The 24,128-nt window shown below is 49.7% G+C and overlaps 10 protein-coding genes across 10 annotated transcripts; 6 read left to right on the forward strand and 4 right to left on the reverse strand.

Moving 5' to 3' along the window:
• Positions 1-221: 221 nt before the first annotated feature.
• N7484_009710 (putative short chain dehydrogenase/oxidoreductase) lies at positions 222-1,263 on the reverse strand (the record flags this gene model as incomplete). The annotated part of the gene is made up of 2 exons (XM_057120097.1): positions 222-901; positions 954-1,263. The coding sequence occupies 2 exons, from the start codon at positions 1,261-1,263 to the stop codon at positions 222-224; spliced, it is 990 nt and encodes a 329-aa protein (XP_056969652.1).
• A 1,651-nt stretch (positions 1,264-2,914) lies between these two features.
• On the reverse strand, positions 2,915-5,418 carry N7484_009711 (uncharacterized protein; the record flags this gene model as incomplete). The annotated part of the gene is made up of 2 exons (XM_057120098.1): positions 2,915-5,270; positions 5,339-5,418. The coding sequence occupies 2 exons, from the start codon at positions 5,416-5,418 to the stop codon at positions 2,915-2,917; spliced, it is 2,436 nt and encodes an 811-aa protein (XP_056969653.1).
• A 544-nt stretch (positions 5,419-5,962) lies between these two features.
• ubaA (E1 ubiquitin-activating protein ubaA) lies at positions 5,963-9,307 on the forward strand (the record flags this gene model as incomplete). The annotated part of the gene is made up of 5 exons (XM_057120099.1): positions 5,963-5,968; positions 6,027-6,115; positions 6,175-6,260; positions 6,323-9,104; positions 9,169-9,307. The coding sequence occupies 5 exons, from the start codon at positions 5,963-5,965 to the stop codon at positions 9,305-9,307; spliced, it is 3,102 nt and encodes a 1,033-aa protein (XP_056969654.1).
• A 403-nt stretch (positions 9,308-9,710) lies between these two features.
• N7484_009713 (glutathione S-transferase family protein) lies at positions 9,711-10,953 on the forward strand (the record flags this gene model as incomplete). The annotated part of the gene is made up of 5 exons (XM_057120100.1): positions 9,711-9,716; positions 9,783-9,951; positions 10,000-10,086; positions 10,150-10,328; positions 10,378-10,953. 5 exons carry the CDS (start codon positions 9,711-9,713, stop codon positions 10,951-10,953), a joined length of 1,017 nt encoding a protein of 338 aa, XP_056969655.1.
• Positions 10,954-11,647: 694 nt separating this feature from the next.
• On the reverse strand, positions 11,648-13,859 carry N7484_009714 (calcium-binding mitochondrial carrier protein; the record flags this gene model as incomplete). Its single annotated transcript, XM_057120101.1, has 8 exons — positions 11,648-12,167; positions 12,220-12,252; positions 12,304-12,407; positions 12,458-12,519; positions 12,573-13,189; positions 13,306-13,513; positions 13,595-13,675; positions 13,730-13,859. The coding sequence occupies 8 exons, from the start codon at positions 13,857-13,859 to the stop codon at positions 11,648-11,650; spliced, it is 1,755 nt and encodes a 584-aa protein (XP_056969656.1).
• A 366-nt stretch (positions 13,860-14,225) lies between these two features.
• On the forward strand, positions 14,226-15,244 carry ssn8 (cyclin-dependent protein serine/threonine kinase regulator SSN8; the record flags this gene model as incomplete). Its single annotated transcript, XM_057120102.1, has 3 exons — positions 14,226-14,385; positions 14,436-14,645; positions 14,703-15,244. 3 exons carry the CDS (start codon positions 14,226-14,228, stop codon positions 15,242-15,244), a joined length of 912 nt encoding a protein of 303 aa, XP_056969657.1.
• Positions 15,245-17,614: 2,370 nt separating this feature from the next.
• N7484_009716 (DUF4452 domain-containing protein) lies at positions 17,615-18,324 on the forward strand (the record flags this gene model as incomplete). The annotated part of the gene is made up of 2 exons (XM_057120103.1): positions 17,615-17,903; positions 18,019-18,324. The coding sequence occupies exons 1-2, from the start codon at positions 17,631-17,633 to the stop codon at positions 18,322-18,324; spliced, it is 579 nt and encodes a 192-aa protein (XP_056969658.1). The 5' UTR covers positions 17,615-17,630.
• A 2,607-nt stretch (positions 18,325-20,931) lies between these two features.
• On the forward strand, positions 20,932-21,728 carry N7484_009717 (uncharacterized protein; the record flags this gene model as incomplete). The annotated part of the gene is made up of 3 exons (XM_057120104.1): positions 20,932-21,047; positions 21,290-21,601; positions 21,656-21,728. The coding sequence occupies 3 exons, from the start codon at positions 20,932-20,934 to the stop codon at positions 21,726-21,728; spliced, it is 501 nt and encodes a 166-aa protein (XP_056969659.1).
• A 507-nt stretch (positions 21,729-22,235) lies between these two features.
• Positions 22,236-22,677, forward strand: N7484_009718 (uncharacterized protein; the record flags this gene model as incomplete). The annotated part of the gene is made up of 3 exons (XM_057120105.1): positions 22,236-22,359; positions 22,412-22,527; positions 22,579-22,677. 3 exons carry the CDS (start codon positions 22,236-22,238, stop codon positions 22,675-22,677), a joined length of 339 nt encoding a protein of 112 aa, XP_056969660.1.
• Positions 22,678-22,924: 247 nt separating this feature from the next.
• Positions 22,925-23,713, reverse strand: N7484_009719 (syntaxin family protein; the record flags this gene model as incomplete). The annotated part of the gene is made up of 1 exon (XM_057120106.1): positions 22,925-23,713. One exon carries the CDS (start codon positions 23,711-23,713, stop codon positions 22,925-22,927), a length of 789 nt encoding a protein of 262 aa, XP_056969661.1.
• Positions 23,714-24,128: the final 415 nt, after the last annotated feature.

Genomic DNA, 24,128 nt, shown 5'->3' on the forward strand with positions numbered 1-24,128 from the left:
AGAAGCGCTTTGAAATAGAGGTAGGTATGAAATTAAAGCTCTTTATATTGTGGAACGTGATTCCGTGTATGAAGTCCCATTCGAGGATGTTTATCTTTATCAGTACGGCCCTAAAGAAATTGAACCAAGAAATAATGCCTGGTAGAACGCCACAGCATCTCTATAACACAGCGGATGACCAAAAAGCACACAAAGCAGGGTATTCACAAACATCAAGTCATTCACCAGGCAGTATGACCACCATCAATCAACAAAGTACTACCGGTCATGAAACTCGAAGCATCAGACAACGCGAAAAGCGCACAACCCCGAAACTCCTCCGGAAGCGCCAACCTCCCAAGCATATTCTCCGCTTCCCATGTAGCACGCGCAGCAGGATTCTGCTGAAAAACAGCTTCAACCATGGGCGTAATAATATGACCAGGACACAATGAATTCACCCGAATCCCATGCCGACCCCACTCCATCGCGAGCGATCTTGCTAGCTGGATAACAGCAGCCTTGGAGCTGTTGTATACAGGGGACGTCATGCCCTTATTAGCGATAAGACCGGACATGGACGCAACAAGTAAAATGGAGCCTTTGCCCTGGTAATTGAACATCTGGCGCGCGGCCGCAGTAGCAGAGTTGAACACGCCGTTGTAATTAATGCTCATTACATCGTCTAGGGCGGCACGGTCGTACTCCAACGCGCTTTGAAGATGGTTTATTCCGGCTGCGGCGATGAGGCCGTCTAACCGCTCATGTTGTGCGGCTATCATGGCGAATGTGTTCTCGACTTGCTTGTGGTCCCGTACGTCGATCTGGATGTATTCCAGAAGCCCGCCGTATTCATTTTCCGCTTTATCTTTTGCGGCGAGGAATTCTGTACTCGGTGATTCTAGACGGTCGAGGCAGTAGACTTGGAAAGTTGGATGTTAGCTAGGTTTGTGGAAATGGGGGAGTTCGCATACCTTTTGCGCCGGCTTCAATTAGAGCTTCGGCCATTGATAGACCTAAGCCGCGGGCCCCGCCTGTGATCGCGTAGACACGGCCTTCCATGTCAAACTCGCGGAAGCGTTTGGCATTGCGGAGGTCTTTTGAGGAGGGTAGTTTGTTTTGGATGTGGTCGGATTTGGAGGGGAAGTTGTGGATCTCGCGGGAGTCGAATGTGTTCTTAGTTGAGTAGAGGCGGGTTGAGGAAGCTACTAATACCCTTGGAGCAATAGTAGCAGTGAAACGAGTGCGAGCGGGTGCCAGCACTCGGGACAGTGAGAACGACATGACGATATTAGGTAAAATGCGGTTAAAGAAAAAAATCCAATGGATAAAATCAACTGTGTCAGGGAGGTATTCTACTATGTATATGATTTCCCTAGGACAATTGGCAGAAATGCAATGGAAGGAGACACTGGACACTGGGAGAGAAGAACGGCGGATGGGTTTATATGTGATTCTAGGAGGCGAAGTAGATCAAGCACAAAGGTGCAAAAAGCAGGCCTCGTGATCATAAAAAGCCAGAAGTGAACACTCAATAATCCCTGCTTTCACCAGCCTTCTATGGTCCAGATGCACGGCATCCACGGATAAAGGGGTCCATTGCCACATCAGCTACAGAAATCTGTTCGTATAGAAGCATCGTGACCATCGGGCTGGAATGGCCCACTCGGGCGGGTCCGAACTATAGCGCCGGGATCGACCCCAAGCTCTCGGGCTTGCTTTCAGCCAACGATATGCTCGGGATGTATACACCTGGAAGGGTGTATCTTCCCCTCTCGTTATCATTGCGCGGTTCTAGAGCTGTTCGAATACGATGCAATTTCGATGAGCCAATGGTGGATTTTTGTAGGCGATGATCTAACCGCCGGACCAGCATGAGTATTTTCGTAGAGTAGACTGCAATGTCTCCACTGGAAAAATCTGACAGATGAGGTCAGTTGACTGGAATGGCAGCTCCATTCTTTCTTTCCTACTCTCCTATTGCCGGTACGTGGTCCCGAAATCAGGGTCGGAAGACATTTTGTCATTAACCTCTGTTTCCTGTTCTGTAGTGGGAGGCAAGACGGATGCAGGGCGGGATCGCCTAATTGGGTAATGCCGGGCTTGTGCCCTTACGGCTACGTTTTCATTTTCGCTCTGGCCCTGATAATGATTGGATTATGAGTCATTCGAATGAAATGAGTGAGCTTAATTAGCCTTGGATCAGGGGTTTGATCGGGGTTTGATGGGCCTGGTTTGTGGTAGTCCATGATGTCGAATCTCGTCCCCGAATGTCTCCAGGAGCTATAATTACCCCAGGATTACCACGGCTCCGACCTAAAACGGAACATTTCTCCTAGATTCGATTATTCCGACTGACCCACAGCACCTAATTGGATTTAGAGATCAATATGCATAGCTACTGCGTAGTACACCTGCGCGAGTATTCTGTAAACGTGCTGACAGCTCATGGTATTGGCAGGGGCCAAACGATCTCGAACGCAGTAGATGGCGCGCGCTGGTCACCTGTGCATGTTGAGATGTAAGGATTTCTATACTCAATTCGGGATTCCGGGTTGGATTGCTAGATGCATTGTAGTTGCCGGTCAGATTTGGAGATTCAAATTTTCTTTTGATTTGTTTTTTCTCTTTTTACTTGGTTTGTGCAAGTACACATGACCCTATCATGCAGCCGGGGATGTACAAAACTCAATTGCCGTACATCCATATTCGACGCAGGCCCGGTCTAGCAAGTTTCCTATAGAAGCGCCAAATCCGCGGGATATCCGTTCTGGTACCCCTGAGGGCGTCCAAGAGAGCAAAACTGGGTGGAAAGAATCCATGGAACAATAATATGGGAAGCACAGAATCGAAAGAATTCCTGGTAGAGGAATTAAGAATAAAAAAGCAACCGTTTAAACTCCGCAATGGTTCCCGGATAGGTATTACACTACTCCTAATCCGTGAATCCCGGTGCAATGGCCACTTCGCCATCACTGCGTAAGCTCCCGAAGTCCAGCTTCATCAAGAGTCGGTCCACACCGGCTGGTTGGCGCGGCACATAGCGACCCGCATGCCCTGTGCCTGAATCTGCCCGATTCATTGCCCCGGTAAAGCCGTGACTGGGGTTGGTGGCAAAGCCAAGCCCCTCACTAGATCTTTGATCGTCAATCTCACGAAGACTCGTAACGACTCCTTTGATGTCGTTCTTCACATCATCGCGTGCTGCTCGCAACATGTGCCACACTTCACTCTCTTCTTGAGCATAGTCGACGAGCGCGTCCACTACGCCCTCATCCGTCTCCAGATCCATATTTCGCTGGATTGTCTCAAGGCGGACTACGAGAGCCACGAAGCGGTCGACACTAGTGAGCAGCGCGCGCAGGGCACTGGTGAAGGAGACATCAGTCATGAATAAAGACTGGATGAGCATTGATAGATGGCGACGGTGGGCTGTAGTCAATGTTTCGGGATCGGTTCGCCCAAGGGTCGGCCCAGCTTGAGAGGTCGGCCGGCTCGACGCACGGTCGGGCGAGGCAGCTCGAGATTGTCGTGTCTTTGCAGACGATGCCGTTCCCGGCCGAGAGCCAGAAACCGAGGCGCTAGAGGACGGACGACCCTGGATCCACTCGCGAAGATGCTGCCAGGACTCGTGGACAACTTCTCCTTGGAAGAAACTGCCAATCTCTGAAAGAACAAACAAACAGGCGCTAGCAGTAGCCCAGATAGAGCGCATCTGTTTAGTGCGAGCATTGTCCCTCTCGCGGCTAGCTTTCAGCCGCTGCTGGCCAAACGGTTTATTACTGCGTGGGGGTCCCCATGGAGTAGGGTGGTTCCTTCGTAAAGAAGTTCGCTTCCATAGATTCCCGAGCCGTATTTGTGCTCTGCGAATGCCCAATAAATATGAATGTATTTTCGAGTAGATAGCGATGTCGGAGCTGGAGAGGAATAGATCAAGAGGAGCACGAACTTGCGCAGTCAGGCTTGTCGGCATTGGGAAAAGCAAGTCGTCAAATGGGACTCTCGAGATCCTGGACATCGCGTTGGAGCCATGTGATGGGGTCATCGCTCGGCTACTTTTTCGGTCGCTAATAGACAGTCTTAGGAGCTCGCGAGCCAGTTCCAGCTCTTCGTCGGCCGGGTCTTCTTCTTTTTGCAAAGAGAAGAGCTCCACCCAGGCATGTGCCAGAGAGGCCATGACATCTCCTTCTTTCATGAGAAGGCCATCAAGGCCGGGACCCCGAGCTCCGGCTACCCGTCGCCGGGTTTCTTCGATGCGGTCATCTGCATGCACTACCAGGGCCACGGCAAACTCACCACGCCCTAATAGCAGGAAATCGTGTAGTAGTGTAAGCATTTCCAGGATCTTAGGAAGTGGTAGCAATCTTGATAATGTGGACTGGGACAGTGAGAGACGGATCCAATCCACAGCTGTGGTCAACTTAGAGGACAATATGGGTGATTTGAGTCCGGCCAGGTGCTCGATATGCTCCTGATACAGCGTGACCGGTGCAGTCGAGACTCCCGCAGAGGTCTTGCGCTTAGAACGGACGTGGTTGAGCGACTTTCCAATGAACAGGATGGATCCTGCAGTTTGCTCGGCTACGAATTTCGGGAGTAAATCCATATGCATGCTGAACTGGGCATCATCTTCCTCGCTGTCAAAAGCTTCCTGGATGAAAAAGTCTTTTTTGCCATATATGGGCAGATTGCCATATAGTAGCCACATGGAGAGCTGTTTCATCCAGGCTGTCTCGGCGACAGTCACCAGTTGTACCCCCATTTCTTTAATGTCCGTGTATCCTGTTTGTAGCCCAGCTCGCAAGAAGTCAATGAGTTTTGCGCCAGTACAGCCATGGCGGCGCCTTGAGTCTTCGTATTCGGGTTGAATAAATTGGACCACTTCCAATAGCCACTCCATACGCCGAGTCCACGGCGCAAACTCCCCCACGATAGTCGATAAAGGGACAATTCCGTAACCACCAACATATAAGCTGTCCTCGGCGAGAATCGCCCTCTCCACTTCCAGGATTTTTTTCTGAAATTCACCCAACTGAACAGTGACTATAGTCGTCGAGACCGAGCGGCAGATGACGGAAACATGGGAGGAGGATATTTGGGAGGTTTGCTCGCGGAGATGAGCATGAAGTTGGCTTAGGTGGGCAATTGATCCGAGGAGGGCTTTTTCCGGAGGAGAAAGAAGGGCAAAATCATCTTGAGAGCTCGTCTCTTTCCCGACATCAGCGAAGAGGGGGGGAGGGCTGACCAGAGAGGGAGAGGAGGATCTCGTGTAGCATCCTGGCTTGGGGTGCCTGGTAGGCGTCAGTAATCCAGTCCGCGCAGCTGGGGGTCGAATAGGTTTTAAAGACATTACACGCACCTAGAATGCTGACTGTCCTCTTCAGAGTTGTGCCGCTGCCAGTATAGTAAACCACGCCCAAGAAGCTCCAAGCGACACATGAGTTGGGTATGGGAGAGTTGGGCTTGTGTCAGGACGCGTCGAAGTGTCCAAAGTCCCTCAGTGAGACTAGAACAATTTCATTCTGTCTCGATGTCTCCCCTTCCAATCACCAATATCTTATGGAGAATGAAGCAGCAGGATAGAATAACCTTGTGATCACCAAATCACCTAATCATCTAATCGCGTTCTGGACGCGGGGCGGGTCAATTAGTCATCCCAGTAGCTCCCTCTTACGTCGATGGTCCCGCTTCAACTGTCCCTTCCTCCCTTACCTCTACTTCATACTTGTTCTTTGTTGTACAGTTTTACGCCTTCCTCCCGTCGCTGGCTCTTTTTTCTGATTCGGTTTGATTAGCTAGGTACCTGGTACGCTAGAAGTTACTTTGTTTTTACTCCGCACTATTGAAGGTCTTGCTCGTGGGGCAAGACTTTCACCCTCCATTTACCATCATTCCTTCCGATCTTGCTGTACGTGAAGCGGCTAAGCCGGTGAAGCGCAGAGCGTCCGAAGACGACATCGCCGCTCGGCCCCAGAAGAAAACTATGCCGGTATTTATGCCTTTTGTTCGAGAAATTGAGGCATCGCCACTAACTCGAACTACACTAGGACGTCAAGATGCAGGTGGACAACCCACAGGAGACAGTGGAGTTGATTAAGCAGGGCGAAATCGATGAGTCCCTGTACAGTCGTCAACTGTGAGTTTTACATGGCATCCCGCATGGGCTGAAGCCTGGGCTTAACGACTCGCTCTCAGATATGTGCTTGGCCACGAGGCTATGAAGCGTATGGGTTCATCCAACGTGCTTGTTGTCGGTCTCAAGGGTCTTGGTGTGGAAATTGGTAAGTATTAAAACATGAAATGGCAGCGCCCAGCCCAACTAATGTCTATTGAACTTCTCCAGCCAAGAACATTGCCCTCGCCGGTGTCAAGTCCCTCACCCTCTACGACCCCGCCCCCGTCGCTATCTCCGATCTGTCTTCCCAATTTTTCCTCCAACCAAAAGACGTTGGCAAGCCCCGCGCTGAAGTCACCGCTCCCCGAGTCGCGGAGCTCAACTCTTACGTCCCTGTTACAATCCACGAGGGCAAGAATCTAGTGGACGATCTGGAGCAACTGAAGCGCTATCAAGCAGTTGTACTGACACTTACGCCCTTGAAGGAGCAGCTGGCGATTGCAGACTTCTGCCATAAAAACGGAATTTATGTGACAATTACGGATACCTTTGGCCTTTTCGGCTACCTCTTCAACGACTTCGGAAAGAACTTCACAGTCGGCGATCCTACCGGCGAGGAGCCAGTGAGCGGAATCGTTGCTGATATCGCCGAGGATGGCCTCGTGTCTGCTCTGGATGAGACTCGGCATGGACTCGAGGATGGCGATTTCGTGACTTTCACCGAGGTTAAAGGTATGGACGAATTGAATGACAGCGCCCCCCGCAAAGTCACGGTCAAGGGACCTTACACCTTCACTATTGGCGATGTGTCGGGTCTTGGCTCCTACAAGGGTGGTGGTATCTACACTCAGGTCAAAATGCCTAAGTTTATCGATTTCCAGCCCTTGTCGGAGCAGATTAAGAAGCCCGAGTTCCTCATCTCCGATTTCGCCAAGTTCGACCGACCAGCGCAACTTCACGTTGGTATCCAGGCGCTTCACAAGTTCGCGGAGACTCATGACGGTCAAATGCCCCGCCCGCACAATGACAGTGATGCCCAGGAGATCCTCAAGCTTGCTGGTGAGCTCGCTGCGGCCGGAGAGGAGAAGGTTGAATTAGATGAGAAAATCATTAAGGAGCTGAGTTACCAGGCACGCGGTGATTTGAACCCATTGGCCGCTTTCTTTGGAGGTATCGCTGCGCAGGAAGTCCTCAAGGCTGTCTCTGGAAAGTTCAGCCCTGTGCACCAGTGGATGTACTTCGACTCCCTGGAGTCTCTGCCGTCCTCAACCACTCGGTCCGAGGAGAGCTGCAAGCCTCTCGGAACTCGTTACGATGGCCAGATTGCTGTTTTCGGTAAGGAGTACCAGGAGAAGCTCTCCAATGTCACCCAGTTCCTGGTCGGTGCTGGAGCCATTGGTTGCGAAACTCTGAAGAACTGGGCTATGATCGGTCTGGGTACGGGCCCCAAGGGCAAAATCTACGTCACCGACATGGACCAGATTGAGAAGAGTAACCTGAACCGCCAATTCCTTTTCCGATCCAAGGATGTTGGTCGCCTGAAGAGTGACTGCGCTTCTGCTGCTGTGCAGGCGATGAACCCTGACTTGAATGATAAGATCGTGACTCTCCGCGACCGTGTTGGCCAAGACACCGAGCACATTTTCGACGAAGAGTTTTGGAATCGGCTGGATGGCGTTACCAACGCTTTGGACAATGTTGATGCCAGAACATATGTGGACCGACGCTGCGTCTTCTTCCGCAAGCCTCTTCTTGAGAGCGGTACTCTCGGTACCAAGGGTAACGTCCAAGTTATCTTGCCGTTCATTACTGAGTCTTACTCCAGCTCTCAGGATCCTCCTGAGAAGTCCTTCCCCATGTGTACCTTGAAGAGTTTCCCTAACCGCATTGAGCACACTATTGCTTGGGCTCGGGATCTTTTCCAAACCTACTTCGTCGGTCCGCCAGAGTCTGTCAACATGTATCTCTCGCAGCCCGACTACATTGAGCAAACCCTCAAGCAGGCAGGCCAAGAGAAGCAAACATTGCAACATCTCCGTGATTTTTTGGTGACCGAGAAGCCGCTCACTTTTGATGACTGCATTGTCTGGGCCCGCCAGCAGTTTGAGGCGCAGTACAACAATGCCATTCAGCAGCTACTCTACAACTTCCCTCGCGACTCCAAGACCTCCTCTGGTCAGCCCTTCTGGTCCGGCCCTAAACGTGCCCCGACTCCCCTGAAATTTGACAGCAGCAATCCTACTCATATTGGATTCGTGATTGCTGGCGCCAACCTGCATGCCTTCAACTATGGAATCAAAAACCCTGGTGCGGACAAAGCCTACTACTGCAAGGTTGTCGATGATATGATCATCCCTGAGTTCACGCCTAGCTCTAGTGTGAAGATTCAGGCTGATGACAAAGAGCCTGATCCGAACGCTCAGCCAGCTGGAGGTGCTAATGATAATGAAGAGATTCAGCGTCTGGTGGACACCCTCCCGTCGCCCAAGTCTCTCGCTGGCTTCCGCCTGCAGCCAGTCGAGTTCGAGAAGGATGATGACACCAACCACCACATCGACTTCATCGCCGCGGCCAGTAACCTGCGCGCTGACAACTACGAAATCCCCCAGGCGGACCGACACAAGACCAAGTTCATTGCTGGAAAGATTATTCCTGCCATTGCCACTGCTACTGCTCTGGTTACTGGTCTCGTGGCCTTGGAGCTGTACAAGGTGGTCGATGGCAAGGATGATCCTGAGCAGTATAAGAACGGCTTTATCAACCTTGCGCTTCCATTCTTCGGCTTTAGCGAGCCGATGCCTAGTCCCAAGGGCAAGTACCAAGGCAAAGAGGGCGAGGTTATCATTGACCAGCTCTGGGACCGCTTTGAGCTCGAAGATATTCCCCTTAAAGATTTCCTGGCTTACTTTGAGAGCCGGGGCTTGGATATCACCATGGTCAGCTCGGGTGTGAGCTTGCTGTATGCAAGCTTCTATCCTCCTTCTAAGGTGAAGGACCGCCTTCCTCTACCGTAAGTTTTTGATGATATACCCTACCCACCTCTAGTCATTTCGAACAATACTAACACTTCACAGGATGAGCCAGCTAGTCGAGTTTGTGAGCAAGAAGCCTGTGCCGGAGCACCAAAAGAACATTATCTTTGAGGTGACCGCCGAGGACCAGACCGAGGAGGATGTGGAGATTCCTTATGTGATGGTCAAGCGGACGAAATAAATAAGGATCTAAAATCCTTACAAAAGTCAGCTAGCAGATGAATTAGCAGAAGTAGACTTAACGAATGTTTCAATGAGCACTAGAATTCCATCAAATTCCACTTTCGCTACAATTGCTTCCAAATGCTTTCGTGATGGATTATTTCCCGATGAGTTGATGCTTTGTCAAAGCTGACCGATAAGAGCTGAGTAAGCCTCTAGACCATGCACGTCATCCCCGCAGCTCTTGAATTTCTCTCTCGTATTCCCCTCGCTTCTAGTGGTAGACTATAAAGCTCTCTGTCCTGCTGATGCTCTTGAAGTTTCTTCGCTCACCAGCGTTGCAATTTGTTTCGCGATCTACAATCATCCGCGCGGGGTACTCCAAAGCTTCTCATCCGTGCTTCTCCGCAGCATCACGAACTATGGCCGTATGAGAACCAACATCCCTGCATTTTTGTTATCTACGACTCTTGATATTCTAATACCATATCCAGACCGGAAACTCGGGTAAAATTACCGATTGGGTGAATCCCAATGACAAGTCTGGCGAGTTCAAGCGCCAGCAATCCGTCTTCCGCAGCTTTATCTCGCGTGAAACTGGCGCGCAATTCCCGCCAGAGAAGGGCCGTTACCATCTCTATGTTTCCTATGCTTGTCCTTGGGGTAAGAAAGTGTCTTTTCAATAGTCAATTCTGTGCTAACATTTTCAAGCTCACCGGACCTTGATTACTCGTAAGCTGAAGGGCCTGGAAGATATCATTTCCTTTTCGTCGGTACACTGGCACCTCGGTGAGAAAGGTAAGTCAGACGTTATGCCTTGTTGCTACAATGCATCATTATATTTATATTGATCCCTACTAGGATGGCGCTTCGCTACGGCGGACGAGGATATCCCGGGTGAAAATACCATCCCTGATCCATTGCACCCAGAATTTACCCATATCCGCGAGGTCTACTTCTCCAACGACCCAGATTACACAGGACGGTTCACCGTTCCCGTTCTTTTCGACAAGAAGACCAAGCAAATCGTCAGCAATGAGGTAATTTCACGCCCAACCACCCACAAAACCACAAACTAACAAATCCCAGAGCGCCGAAATCATCCGAATGCTCTACTATGAATTTGACGACCTCCTCCCAGAGACCTACAAAAACCTCAACCTCTACCCAACCGCGCTCCGTGAAAAAATCGATAGTAGCAACGAATGGATCTACAATGACGTAAACAACGGCGTCTACAAATCCGGTTTCGCAACCACCCAGGAAGCCTACGAGAAAGCCGTGACTACGCTCTTCAATTCCCTGGACAAGATCGAATCCCACCTCACAACGCAGGCATCTGTCTCGCCGTACTTCTTCGGTCACTCCGTTACCGAAGCTGATATTCGGCTTTTCACTACTATTATCCGGTTTGATCCTGTGTATGTGCAGCACTTCAAGTGCAATATTCGGGATATTCGTTCTGGATACCCGGCTATTCATCGTTGGGTTAGAGGTTTGTATTGGGATCTGCCGGCTTTCAAGGAAACGACGAATTTCGAACATATTAAGAAGCATTATACCAAGAGTCATAAGCAGATTAATCCGTTTGCCATCACGCCTGTTGGGCCGGTGCCGGATGTGCTGCCTAAAGATGAGGAGGTTAATGCTGTGAAGGGGGCTTAGGTTGAGATTAATTTTGGTGAATCTTAATTTGGTTTAATTGAAATCTCAAGTTAAAATGATATAACCTTTTTCCTGTGCTTCTGGACACGGTACGATACTAGAAAGGAAGGCTACTTCGCGCGCTAGATCCATCCATAGATGGGATGTATTATGTATGACCTCTATCTGACCTATCTAGTTTGCCCAAAGCTAGTGGGATAACCGGAAGGTGAAACTTAATTTCCAATATTGACACAATAGAACGGAATGAAAGGACAAATAAAGATAAAGAACCCCGTGGTATTGCATTGAATCCACATGCCTCGACGCCTTGCCATGCTTATGGTTGGTGAATGGGTTTGTCCCAATTTAGCTGCAGCAAAGAACCTCTGAGAGGTAGCATGTTCAGAGAACAAAAAATGAGGCCGAAAGCAAATGCAAATGTTCAGACGATAGGTTTCTGTAATTTTAAGGCCAGAGGTTAAATGGGAAGCAAAATCGAAATGAGATGTACGGGCGGCATGCACACAGAACCGTGCCATGCTGTATGTTGACCTTTTGGAGGGGTATCTTGGATCAAATAGCTCTAAATCAGAGACTGGGGGAAGTTCAGAAGCAAAAACGAGTCAAGGCCGTTGGAGGTTGAGGGCGAGAAAGTGGTGGGGGAATAGGAGGCCTGGGTGCAGTTGGAGCTGTGGTGGTACATAGTTGTCGCTTATTTTAAGGCGAGGATTCGCTTCGAGTTCTCGTAGACCACGTAGCTGATGGACACTGCCGGGGCGACTTTAAGGAGGTTAGGGGTAAGTCCCTTGTAGAGACCGCGAGGTCCCTCGGTTTCGAGGGTTCTGCGCAAGACGTCGCCGATGCCATTGTAGGTAGCAGGATGTAAGACAGTGCCTTGGGCTTGTAGGCGAGTCCGAAGAACATTCAGGGGATAAACGACCGAGGCACTCAGACCTCCACTGAGAGCACCGATGGCGCCAGTGACGAAGTTGTTGAGGGGGATGTCGTCTTCGTGACAGTTGTTCAACCGCGCTTGTCGAGCGAGGAGGGCCCGTTTGAGGTATTCAAAAGTTGAAAGGTCGATTGCGGCATAGGGGAACATGCCAATCAAGCCGAGAGGGAGACCGCGGAAGAACCCGAGCAAACCATTGGCATTCCACACTTTCTTCGCAGTTGCGGCGATAAGCTTATTTCCTTTCAAGCCACCTTCGACGGTCGAGCATTGCATGCGACTATTGTGGCTATTAGTTATTATCTCACCAGGGTCGACGGAGGTTTGCTCACAATTTCAAAGTATCAAGCGGGTAAACGAAGCATCTAAAGAACGGTTAGAAAACGGAACTGTCAATACATCAGAGCAAATCATACTGAGCTACCATTCCTCCGATTCCACCAGACAAAAATTGCGAGGTTGGCCTGAGTCGCTTGGGATCGTCATGCCCTTCAAGATGGGCAAATGTACGTTTGGCAGACTGTATCATGTCAGCTCTGCATATCTTCATTCAGGGTGGAATAATATTACCTCGTAGGCTCCAAACTTGATGGCGGACTCTGGCATGACCTTCACAACATTCAGGCCATTTCCTATAAGAGGTTAGAGTCGTCATTCAAGAGACGTAACAGAAAGATCAACGAACCTGCAAACAAGCTGCGAATTCCACCGGCTCTCCATAGTTCCTTCAGCGCATCTACCAGGGTTTTCGAAGCGTTCCCCGCAGCAATCAGAGGGGCACCATCCTTTGCGGCGCGGACGGCGTGTTTCTTCACTCCGGTCTTTGCAATGAGATAAACTTTGAGACGGTCAAGAGGTGCGGTGGCCGTCCTGGACACAACGCCAGCGATACCGCCTGCAACGAAGTAACCTAGTTGAGGGGTATTCTCGGTCAACCTCCGTTTATAATAGCTGAACGACATCCACATGGCGGTAGTCTTGGGAATTGGCAACCACTCCAATTCTGAGTCAGCGTCTAACAAAGCCAAGTCCTTCCCGAGGATTGGGGAGAACTCTGTGGCTGGGCTGCTTTGCGCATCGGCTGACGAAAGGAGGGAGGCCAGGAGAGGCAGGGAAAGGAAATTGTACAAAAGGGTCTTAGCGACAGGAAGATAGTTAAGAAATGAGAGGTCTGTACCTAAACCCTGCAGGTCATTGATGTGCACATCTCCTTCCGGGTTTAGATTGCCCGTAGCAGTGTAGTAAGAGAGAACAGCGCGAAGGTCGGCGGAGGAATGGAGGGGCAGGAAGAGGAGGAAGTCCCTGGAGCGTAAAAGCATACATGTTAGTCACAATGCGGTTTATGTAGCTCATTCACTTGATTCGGGGGCAGTGAATGGAAGCAGTGAATCTGAGCAGTGAAACGTGGGTATTCGAACCTCCATTCCGCGTAAGAGATCACCCCGTCGTTGTTTTTGTCCACATCAGCGAAAAATTCGTCCAGGTTCGAGGTCGATACCGTCACGCCCGATTTCGCAAACGCATTGCGCAACTCAGTTTTGTCAATTTCGCCGTTATGGTTGTGGTCGATAGACTGGAACATCTGCCATAGGCCCGACTCGGTCTGGTTGATGAAAGCTTGGAACTCTGGAACAAGGATTAGGAGTGCTCAAATAGACGGCGCGTAAGCGCCGTCGCAGCCCACGCTTGTAAAAAGATGAATCATACCGTCAAAGTCTATACGGCCATCGCCGTTGGTATCGACTTCGCGCAAGATGCTGCGGAGCATGCCATCTGCATTTTTCAACGCTATGGACCGCGTCAGTCGGAAGCTTTCGGCATCAAATCGGGTCAACAACTCACGGTGGTCGATCTTCTTTAGCCCTTTCTTCAAGCCGTTAAGATCGATGTGACCCTCTTTGCGCGTATCTAACGTTTCCCAGAGCCGAGCAACACGTTCGTCGCGCTCATCTTTCGACTCGCCGGGTGCCATATTTCGGGAGGGAAATTGTTATCGAGCACCCGGCATCATTCAAGGGAGCATATTCTGAGGGTTGTGCGAGGAGGTGAGGAGTCGTAATAAACCGGTCACCCTTTGAAGATCGTGAAAAGCCTGAAGGTTGACAGTTAACGGAGTGGGGTTCAAGTTGAGAGGTGAATGATTAATCGGGGCCCGATCATTGCTCCAAGTTCGACGCTTGACGCCATCACCGAGCACGGGACCAGGGTTGGACCCTAAACCCGATTGGGCCAGCTTCCCTCTGGCCTTATCCAAGATGACTTCAATCTAACCGGGGAACCCCTATATATACACCATGACTGAATGACTGAATGATTTCGAAAAATCCCATGTTCTATCATGGCCGCCAATTATTGGGCCTCGACTCAGCGTCGTCATTGGCTTTTCTCAAGAGAGAGACTCGCCGATATTCGGGAGAAACTACGTGAACAAGATAAGGTCTCCCATTCACAGTTTCCGCTGCCGGATCAGCGCCTGTTGAATATATATTGTAATCAACGTGAGATTACTTGTCCTTTGCTCTGACCATATCCGCTAACCCACCCTTAGAGCTCATCAAGCTGGGGAAACGCATGTCCACCCGACAACAAGCCATTGCTACAGCCCAAGTCTATCTCAAGCGGTTTTATACCAAAAATGAGATCCGCCAAACAAACCCGTATCTTGTGCTCACCACCGCCTTCTATTTGGCCTGTAAGATGGAAGAGTGCCCTCAGCATATCCGCTTCGTGGTCGGAGAGGCCCGCGGGCTCTGGCCAGGTAGGATACATTTTCCTAATTCAATAGTGAAACCCACATGCTGATATCTTTGGTCAGAATTCATTACTCCAGATGTGGCCAAGCTGGGAGAGTGTGAATTTGCACTAATTTCCGAGATGAGTTCGCAACTTATCGTGCACCATCCCTACCGAACCTTAACAGAGCTGCAGGACGAGCTGCCTCTCAGCTCTGATGAGGTTGCACTAGCCTGGTCCGTGATCAATGACCACTACCTGACTGACCTCCCGCTGCTGCATCCACCACACGTAGTTGCGATCATGGCCATCATTATTTCAGTCGTCTTCAAGCCCGCGCACTCCAGCACCTTTGGCGGGTCAGCCCAGTCGACCTTGTCAGGTGCCATGCGTGATGGAAGTGGGATGAACATGCTTGCAGCTCTATCCGATAAGACTGGCCATGGACCTCCGCGCATTCAAAAACTGGTTCTTTGGCTAGCTGAGAGTGAGGTAGATATCAAGGCCGTCATTGAATGTACGCAGGAACTGCTCTCACTATATGAGGTGTGGGAGCAGTACAGCGAAAAGAATTGTAAGGAGTTGATTGGCCGCATGGTCAAGACCAAAAATTTGGATAAATAACGGAGCTATGGATTGTTTCGTTTCTTTAGGGTACACCCTTCATAAGCATTGGTTATCTGGAGTTGAGGGCATGCATGTCGGCTATGTACATTCATTCCCCATTGATATATTTTGCATGTTGGCGACTCATTACATTCCACTTGCAATTACATTCTTTTTGCAATCCGGAGGATGTTTCCGCAAATATAAGCCCGGGACTGCCATTGCTGAGCACTGCCAAATGCCAACTTGGATAATCTAGCTGCTCATCTGGGCATGTGGTTCTTATTCACCATGACCAAACAACCTTGGAAGAAGTACATGCTTAGTGGAGCCAAGCCTTGGGAGTTACAGGTGTATTGGCCAAAGCGAATATTATTGGGAATCACAAATAATTGACATAATCTTCATCAGATATATTTATGTAATCAGGCTGCGGCAATCTGGAATTCATAATTAAGGATATGGATTCGAAGGCTGAGTGATGTGGCTGTGACTCTTATCAATCTACACTGCGCTTTGTTGAGCGGGAATCTCGGAACGTCATAGTCCGGAACTTCCCATTTCAGTGACAAAGACTTAGCTCTGTCGAGTCCCTCAAATTGATCTAAGCTGGGATTTTAGTCTGAGCAGTGTTATTAGGTGTCACCGAGAAACAAAGCGGCAGTCAAGCGCTAACATCGGCGTCGCTGCGGTCGGCCACGTTACACGGAGTGACACGACTCGAGTTCGTCCGAGAATCGACGGAACACGCCCTGGTCCTTACATTTGTTACGTCTACCAAGATTGGGAGCTACTCGTAACCCCCGCATTAGCATTGACATCCCACCTTGTCAAACAATTTGTAGTAAACAAGGCCGCTTGAGAAACCGCCCGGGCCAACCAGACTGCAGTCCCTTGCGTAGTCCTGGGAGAGACCCAGTTCCCCCTCACAGTCAGATCGAACCCAGGGGCTATCATGTCATGCACGCATGGGTTTCGATCTGTCAGCTGCATGGTTCAAGCTTCGGAGTAACGGTGCCTCCACCTGGCCATTGCGCCCGTGGGTTATATCATATCGTATTGCGGATCATCGAGGATAACGTGTGGCCACTTCGTAGTTGGCCTTCCAAAGAAGCGGTGAGTTTGAATTTAGAGTGTTCCACGAACCGGGCCATCCGGTGCACGGGAAAGTCTGAGTCCCCTATCTATTTCTAGGGACGGGTTGGAATTTGTTGCAGTAGGCGCTCGCATCCAGGTACCCCTTAGGCCAAAGGTATGGAGACGAAGACTTGAAACCTGAGAAGATTCCCTATTCGGCGCCATGGTGTGGAGCCCTGCAGTGACAAGTGTCCGACCGGAGTCGGTTGGGTCGCAGAAAGTCAAGATACCACCCAAACGGTCCTCGTAGCGCTTACGAGGAAAATCAATTACTTTTTCTTTTGCTTCGATGCTATTCCTAGTCCGGATCTCGTAGGCATGGGCTTATCCGTTTCGGGAGATCGGGAAGGCGATGGATCAGGTCAGATCTCGGGGCCACCAATAATGAGGGAGACCGCCTGCAGCTCATGGGTTGGGAAGGAAAACTTCTGTTCGGTGGTCAAGGCGCTGCAGGTCGAAGAATTGGGGAATGTCCCCCAAATTGTCGATCGCCGATCCGCAGCCACAACCGACCTGTGCCTGGTCGAAAGGCTGTGCAGAAACGCAGAACAGAGGAAACAAGATGACGGATAAGTATGGAAAGGTCGCCCCTATTCCCCAGCCTCCATAACGTCAAATGCAGAACATGCAGGGATTCTCATCCGGAGGGCAGAAGAATAGGGGTGGTATGTGGAGATGGCATTGTCAGAAAGCCCTATGTGAATAAAATTCCAGAAAGATACCGAGTGTGGAGGTCTACACAAAGGGGAGAGACAAACCCAGTAGATCTCGTCACTCTTTTGCTTCATCCGGCTTAGCCTTCATTGGTCGTCGACGTCACGTTTTACCCAATGGTACCAGTGATTGACCCGGCATTTGGAGAGTGGAGTCAATAGAGTTACCACCATCGCCGTTCATTGGTTGCAATCCTCGTTCCTCGCCACCTTCGTTGGTGCGTGACCCTCGCTAGCGCCGTGTGTCCACCAACAAGGTGGTGTCACTGCTCATACCAATCTTTCGAAAATTTCCATCATTCACCCACGTTAGTCCCGCACGTTGCAGCCCTTGCTCTGTGGCTGTTGGTGACAATACATGACCATACCTCACCCTTCTCAGTCTCAGCCCCATAACACCCCTCTTTTTTCTCTTCTCCTTCCCACACACCTCAGTCAATTCTTCACCTTCTCATATCAGTTCTCCAATTTCTTTTCTTTTATTCCCTCTCAACTTATATACCATCTTTGATTATACGGTGCTGGATTACCACCCTTTGTCAATTACTTTCGCCATGTCTGCCTTCATGTACACCCACCACCAGCAACAACAACACCACGCACACCACGGTGCTCACATGCCCTCAAATAACCACCACGGCCGGTCTCGTCGGGCTCCCAAGATGGCCGCCCAGAATGCCCAGCGTCAGTTCCGAGGTGTCAAGAGCATGCGGGAGTTGGCCGAAGCTCCCGCCGTCACTGCCTTCCGGGCTCGTTTCGAGGCCGGTCGGTCTTTTGATCTCGATGATGACTTGGAGTTCTGCCCCAACCTCCTGACTGATGAAGATGTAAGTTTTGCTGTGATCGGAATCCGTCCGATGTCACTCTCCCTGCATTTTCTTCCGTCCCTTTGCTGTGGACCAGGATGAACTATCCGAACAGCCTGTATTAACGATCTTCCAGCTGCACTCCATCCACTCCGCTGGTTCCGACCGTTCTTCCCTGTCTAGTGGCTCTCCCGATACTTCGCCACTGCAGCACCAGATCCAGCCCGTGCAGCAGGTCACTCCCGCCATCTCCCTCTCTCCGGCCTCCGCCAACTCCTATGTTCACGGAGTCGCCAATCCTAATCACCTCAACTACCAACAGCAACCTGCCAGCCGGACTCGCAAGGTCATTCCCATCGTCAACCCCAACACGGGAATGTCCTTGGCCAGCCCGCCATCATCCATCTCCCCAGCGATGATGCAGGCTCAGCGTCGATGGTGAGGACATTTCGCCTGAAAATATGCGGCGCTTGCGCCCCTTCTGCCCTAGCGGCATGTTCTATTGCACGTCACCTGCGTCTATCTGCATCATCGGTCCCACCTAATCGCAGGTATTAATTACTTTTATCCCTTTTACCGCATCCTTGTTCGATACGACTATTTGCATTCGACACGACTCACATCGGAAAAAAAATCTTACGAACGGCGAAACAACGAAAATCTTGCTTCAAAAAAAAATCAAAAAACTCGACAAAATCTGGCTTTGTACATACCAGGGCTTCTGGACCATCCGCCGATTTACGACTCTTTCGCCATGCATCTTAGATCCTTTGTGATGCTTTCAGCTTGTTGCGAGCGACGGCGCCTGCGATTTTGATTCCTTGCATCTTTTTTTTCTTTTTTCTCCAAACGATCATGTCTCTCGGGAGGGACTATTTTCTTTGGCCTATGTGTCTTTCGGTTGGGCCACCGATGATGTATAGAATGTGTGGTGACTTGCTTTTTATTCTCGACGTGCATGTCCCTGGGGACAGGAGTTGAAATTTTTCTTTCTTTCAGGGAGAAGGGTTGCTTGCAAAGCATGTTTGTTGGGCCCTCCTCACCTACGCTGTGACTTATTCGACGACTTCTTGCTTCTTTGGATTTGTTTTTTTTTTTTTCACTGGGGTTATTATTCTGGGCGGGATGGATATCACATTTTTTCAAGGATCTAGAGGCGGAAACGATACACGTCTGCATTGCTTGGGCACTGTTGAAATACCTGGGTTTGTTTTTTGTTGTTTTTATTGCTGGTTTGCACATCTCTTATTATCTTGGTTCCTGTATATCGGTTTGGGGATGGGTGATATGCGATACTCATTGCTTCCTTACCAGTGGCTGGTAGGGATAGCGAAACCATGGGATGCGGAGTTGTTTTCATTTGAGATCGATATCCTGGGGGTCTCTCGCAGGTTGGGCGAGTCATAGACCATATGCGTTGAAAATGGCTTTTTTGGTTTTCCTTTCGCTTGTTTTTGCGAACTCCAACTCCCGGGGAGTTACGCTATATGATCTCTTTATTCCTTGCACACTGTCATTTCAAATGCATCTCTTTTGTTCATATTTCAATTGATCTATAGCTGATAATTCTTGGACAAATCGATGTGATTCTCTTCTCTACATTCTTGTAATCCTTACCTTGATATCCTTCATACTCCCCTGAACACGACACTCTACGTCATGTTCATGATGTCACCCCTGGACTCTGCATTGCCGAAGGGGCGAAAGTGGAACGATGTTTTATCTAGGAATTGATATTCATATGACGACAAATCCCGGGTCAAGGGAAGATCGAATTTGTCTCGAACGTTCACAAAAAGATGAAGTGGCAACTTGATTGTGTTCCACATACTGTAGATCCAAATTCTCCGATCCCGTTCGCCCATCCAGATCGCAATCTCCTCACTTGGCATTTCCAATCCCTTACGTCCTGCATATGGGAATAATACAGTATCATCCTCACGTCCAGAGATTCCAATCCAGATCAATCCTCGTCGGCTGCTGACGCCCAAGTAAATCAGTCCCAAATATTTGACTGCCACACCAGCCGCCCATCTTCTCACGCAACAAGATACTTGAACGGACATGTAAAACTCACTTTCGGCTGCATCATAAAGTTGGACAAATCATAGAATTAGCTCAGCGCATCAGATAAACTTGAAAGCATAATGGAGATGCAATGTTTCCATGGATCCCAGCATGACAGCCGATACAAATTTTCACCGTCTAGAGCGTATCAAATCAGCAATCTCAGTAGTCTTTCGCCTAGAATCTTGTAGCCAGCGTTAAAGTCAAAATTATTTAGCAGGTTCTCCGCTTGCCCGGGGTCATCCTACCAAAAATCAACACTGTCAATCTTAAAGTAAGTGTTATCCTTGGTATCATATCGTCCAACTTCTTTATGGGTGGCATTATCCAAACTGTTATTCAGGCGAATCAAGCCATACGTTCCCGTTCCTGGAGGACCAATGAGTTTCGGCATTGACAAGTACTCCAAGATGAGTGAATCATGTTTCGATTAGTTCTACTGTTCCATCTGGCTTATTGCCGCCGACTAGTGTTCTTTGGTCGGGCATTGTAGATGTTCTAATAATCGGAAAGGTTGTTGCAAATGCTGTCTCTATAGATATAGTGTCTATGCATTCATTTGATGTCAGGCTAGCACGATGCAATATCATGTTATGGATCGTAGCATGATTCGAGGAAAGCCTTGAGCAAGTCATCGGGGACCAATCCGGAAGTCATGTTTGATTCCTCGATTTGAGAAGTGATTGAGCCATGAACTTTAGCTGTCATAACTGGTGAAGTGGGCGCTTGGATTTATTAATTGTGAATATCATATCTGGATTGAAGAATCTGTAAGCGTCCTTGACATCGGTCGCACCTGCTAATTTATTGTACTGTATCTACCTACCTGCTATATATTACCAAAACATTCGGCTTAATGGTATTATTGTGGCACGTATGGAAAGACCAACAAGGCAAAGTCTAAATAGTAAAAGCCAAAGAAAAAGGGCAGATATCTGCGTTGGCATGAGCCAGGTGACCTCCAACTTCAACTAGATCACTCATGGCAACGAACAAGCCAGAAATCCTAGACACTGTAGATCCACTGGTGATTATGGTTAGCGTTGGTGTCGCCTCAGAATCACCTGGTTTGACAGGTCACTACGCCATCTGGGCATAGTCTGTTTTAGCTATCTCGGGTTTTAGGTGTTTGGTGAGATTAACTTTACGTTAGGATCGAAAGGGTCGTGGCAAGGTTCGTAACCTGGGCAACCTATCATGTATGAGAGTTTGTGTATAATTGAGATTTTTCAAACTTACAACGACCTGCGCACGGGCTCCAAGATCCAACGATCGATCCTGGCATATCGCTTTGATCTTGAATTTACATGTATAGACTGATTTACCTATTCCTCTTCTAGCTACCTCTTTGATGGTCCTCGTCCACTCACTTGTACACTGGAACGCATTGGCCTCGCATCGGGCTTTCAAGCATCGTGTCGTGGAGCTACGGGATCGACTGTGACGACTATTCTTCCCTTTGTCCTGTCCAATCAGAGCAGTGCCGATGTACCTCGGTATGTTGTGCGGGCCGCTGTAAATGCTGAAATGAAAAATATCGCTGCTGCTGAAGCTGCTGCTCTCGACGCAGCAGCGGCGGGGACAGAGGCTGCCCAGGCGCCTATTCCGGGAATCACATTTGCAATCAAGGACGCTATTCAGACGGCCTTGGGGTATGCCTGTGCCAAGAATTTCCGGCTGGTGTTTCTTTGAGAAATGGCTTTTAGTATAGCATCTGTGCTTGCATCGCAGGCGACTCTGAAGCGTGAACCCGCATCTGACGGCGCGAGTGGGTCGTAAATTCGATATGATCAAGTAAATCACACAGAGGACAAGATATTTTCAAGTCTCAGACTTTTAAACTTGGACGTTGAAGTCTAATTTGTCTCGCATATTCCATGATGTCATCTCAATGAACCGCCATATTGCATGGTGTATGTAGTCTTGACAGCGTCGATCTCCCACAAAGGATAATTCACAGTATAGAGTTATATAGTAGCAAGGCGTGAAGTGAATGAAACCTATTTCTATTCCACGGCCTTCTCCGCCGAGTAATCTCTGCCCACTCTGTGTTGAAGTATCACTGACGTCATATGCGGTACTTAGCTCGGCCACCCAAGGTTCAAATCAAGGGAAAGTGATTGGCGAGCAATCACAGCTATTTTCTCCCGTATAATGACGCGGGGTTTCCTTCTTTCCTCCTTTGTTCTTCCCCTTCACTTCAAGACCTACATCAACCCCGATACCTTTCCTGAGGACTCATAGTATACACTCTACTAAACAATCCACCCTCTGCATACCATCGAAATGTCTTTCCTCACTTCGCTCCGTATGAGCTCCGGCCGTCTCGTGCAATCTAGCTACGCTATCCCGGCAACCTCGGCATTCCACACGACGGCAATGCAGAGAGGCTTGAAAGAAAATGATCATAGTCAGCACTCTCTTATTCCTATCAAAATCGAACGAGCTAACTGGTCACCTAGACCGTGATGATGACCTTGCGCAACACTACGAGTCCGAAAAGCATGCCCAGATGAAGAAGGCCAAGGACGGCACGGGAAAGTGGACAGAAGGTTTGGCGAGCAACAGTGAAGCTGGTGTATGAGACAATTTTTCATTTTCCAATGATCGGGACTGACACTGTAAACAGGTCAAGGCGGATCGAGGTGATCTCGACACTGAAAGCAAGGATTTCCAACAGATGCAGGAACAAATAAAGAAGGGCAAAGCGGCTGGGAAGTCACAATGATCGATCGAGCAGGATCGAATTTGGTGGTGGCGTCTAGGAGCTTGAGAAATTTGATAATGCATTGAGCTTACGAAAGGTTTCATTTCGAAGGGTACGCTTGCTGGTAGATGTATGGAAAGCAAAAGACAGAGTCTAGAACGGGACTCGGTTTAACGTCGTAAATAATCATAAACGCCGTGGTCGATCCTATCAAATCCAAAACGCCCGCTTGTAACAGGAAGCCAGGAACAAAGCAAAAAGGCCAAACCTATTTCAATATGACAATTAAGATAACCAGGACAATAATCAAACCGATAATGGTCATCATACTCCAGTTCTCGCCCGCCTTGCGCCGGAACCGGTCCAGCCGTCGGCGCGCAGTATCCAGTCGGCCCTGATGGCGTTCCACGTCGCCATCCATACCATCTAACAACTGGACATGACCTTCGAGTTCATCCCCGATCTGGATACTCAGTTGGTGCTGTCTTCCGATCGACTCTCCCAATCGGTCAAGCTGGTCATCCTGATCGCGCATCACTCGGTCGTGATGCAGGTAGATTTGTTCATTGTCCATGGTCGACATGTCAGGGCCTGGCGGTGAGGGCTGATCGCGATATGGGCGGAAGAGATTCTGTCGGTTGCGATCCTCCTCTTCATCGATCTCTTCCTGGACAGCTGCTGCCGCGGCGGAGTTATCCATGAATCGCACGGATTTAGACGGCGGGTGTTGGGGGACGGGCTGTTTGAGGTCGGGAGTTATGGAATTCGACGCCTGCGCCGATTCGCCATAGAATTGTGATGCGAGATCACGGTACTGTTCATGGAGAGAAACCAGTTGGTCCTTTAGCGCCGCGGCGCCGGTGCTATCGTGCGAATCCGCTAGCCGGGCCTGCTCGGCTTCAACGGCTTGGATGCCTTCTTGGAAGGACTCGAGGGAACGGGAGATCTCGCCATCTTGGGCGTTAGGTTCCAGGTCGAGGGAAATGGCGCGCCGTCGCTCCAGAAGAGAGAGTTTGATGTGGTCGGCGAGGAGGAAGAGCTGGGATGGGTTCGTCATGGTTACGGGGTCTGGACGGGAGGTTTTCCGCCCCGGGAGCTGGATCGATACGGAATAGAAGAGGGTCAGTTGTGGAGACTGAAGACCAGCCGATCAATATCGGGAGAAATCGTGGATGGATGAAGGATGTTATGGGTTAGAGAGGTGAAGGCACCAATGTCAAGTTCACGGGTCTGCGCTCAGCCGCTTTCCGCCTTTCGCCCCTGCTGCTCTCCCCGCAATAATTCAACCCACCGCATTCTTCTTCTTTACATCCCCTTGGAAGGGCGTTGTTGCTCAGTCGCTGCTCATCTTCCTTGCATGTTGACTACAAACTAATTCCCTTACGGCCCGGTGTCACTCTCATGGATCCCTTGTGTTCTTAGTTCGACCTCGGTATCTAGATCCGATCATTCACCTGCATTCAGACCCGCCT

Source organism: Penicillium longicatenatum (assembly GCF_028827895.1).
Source record: "Penicillium longicatenatum strain IBT 33135 chromosome Unknown contig_6_segment0_segment0, whole genome shotgun sequence".
Lineage (NCBI taxonomy): Eukaryota > Fungi > Ascomycota > Eurotiomycetes > Eurotiales > Aspergillaceae > Penicillium > Penicillium longicatenatum.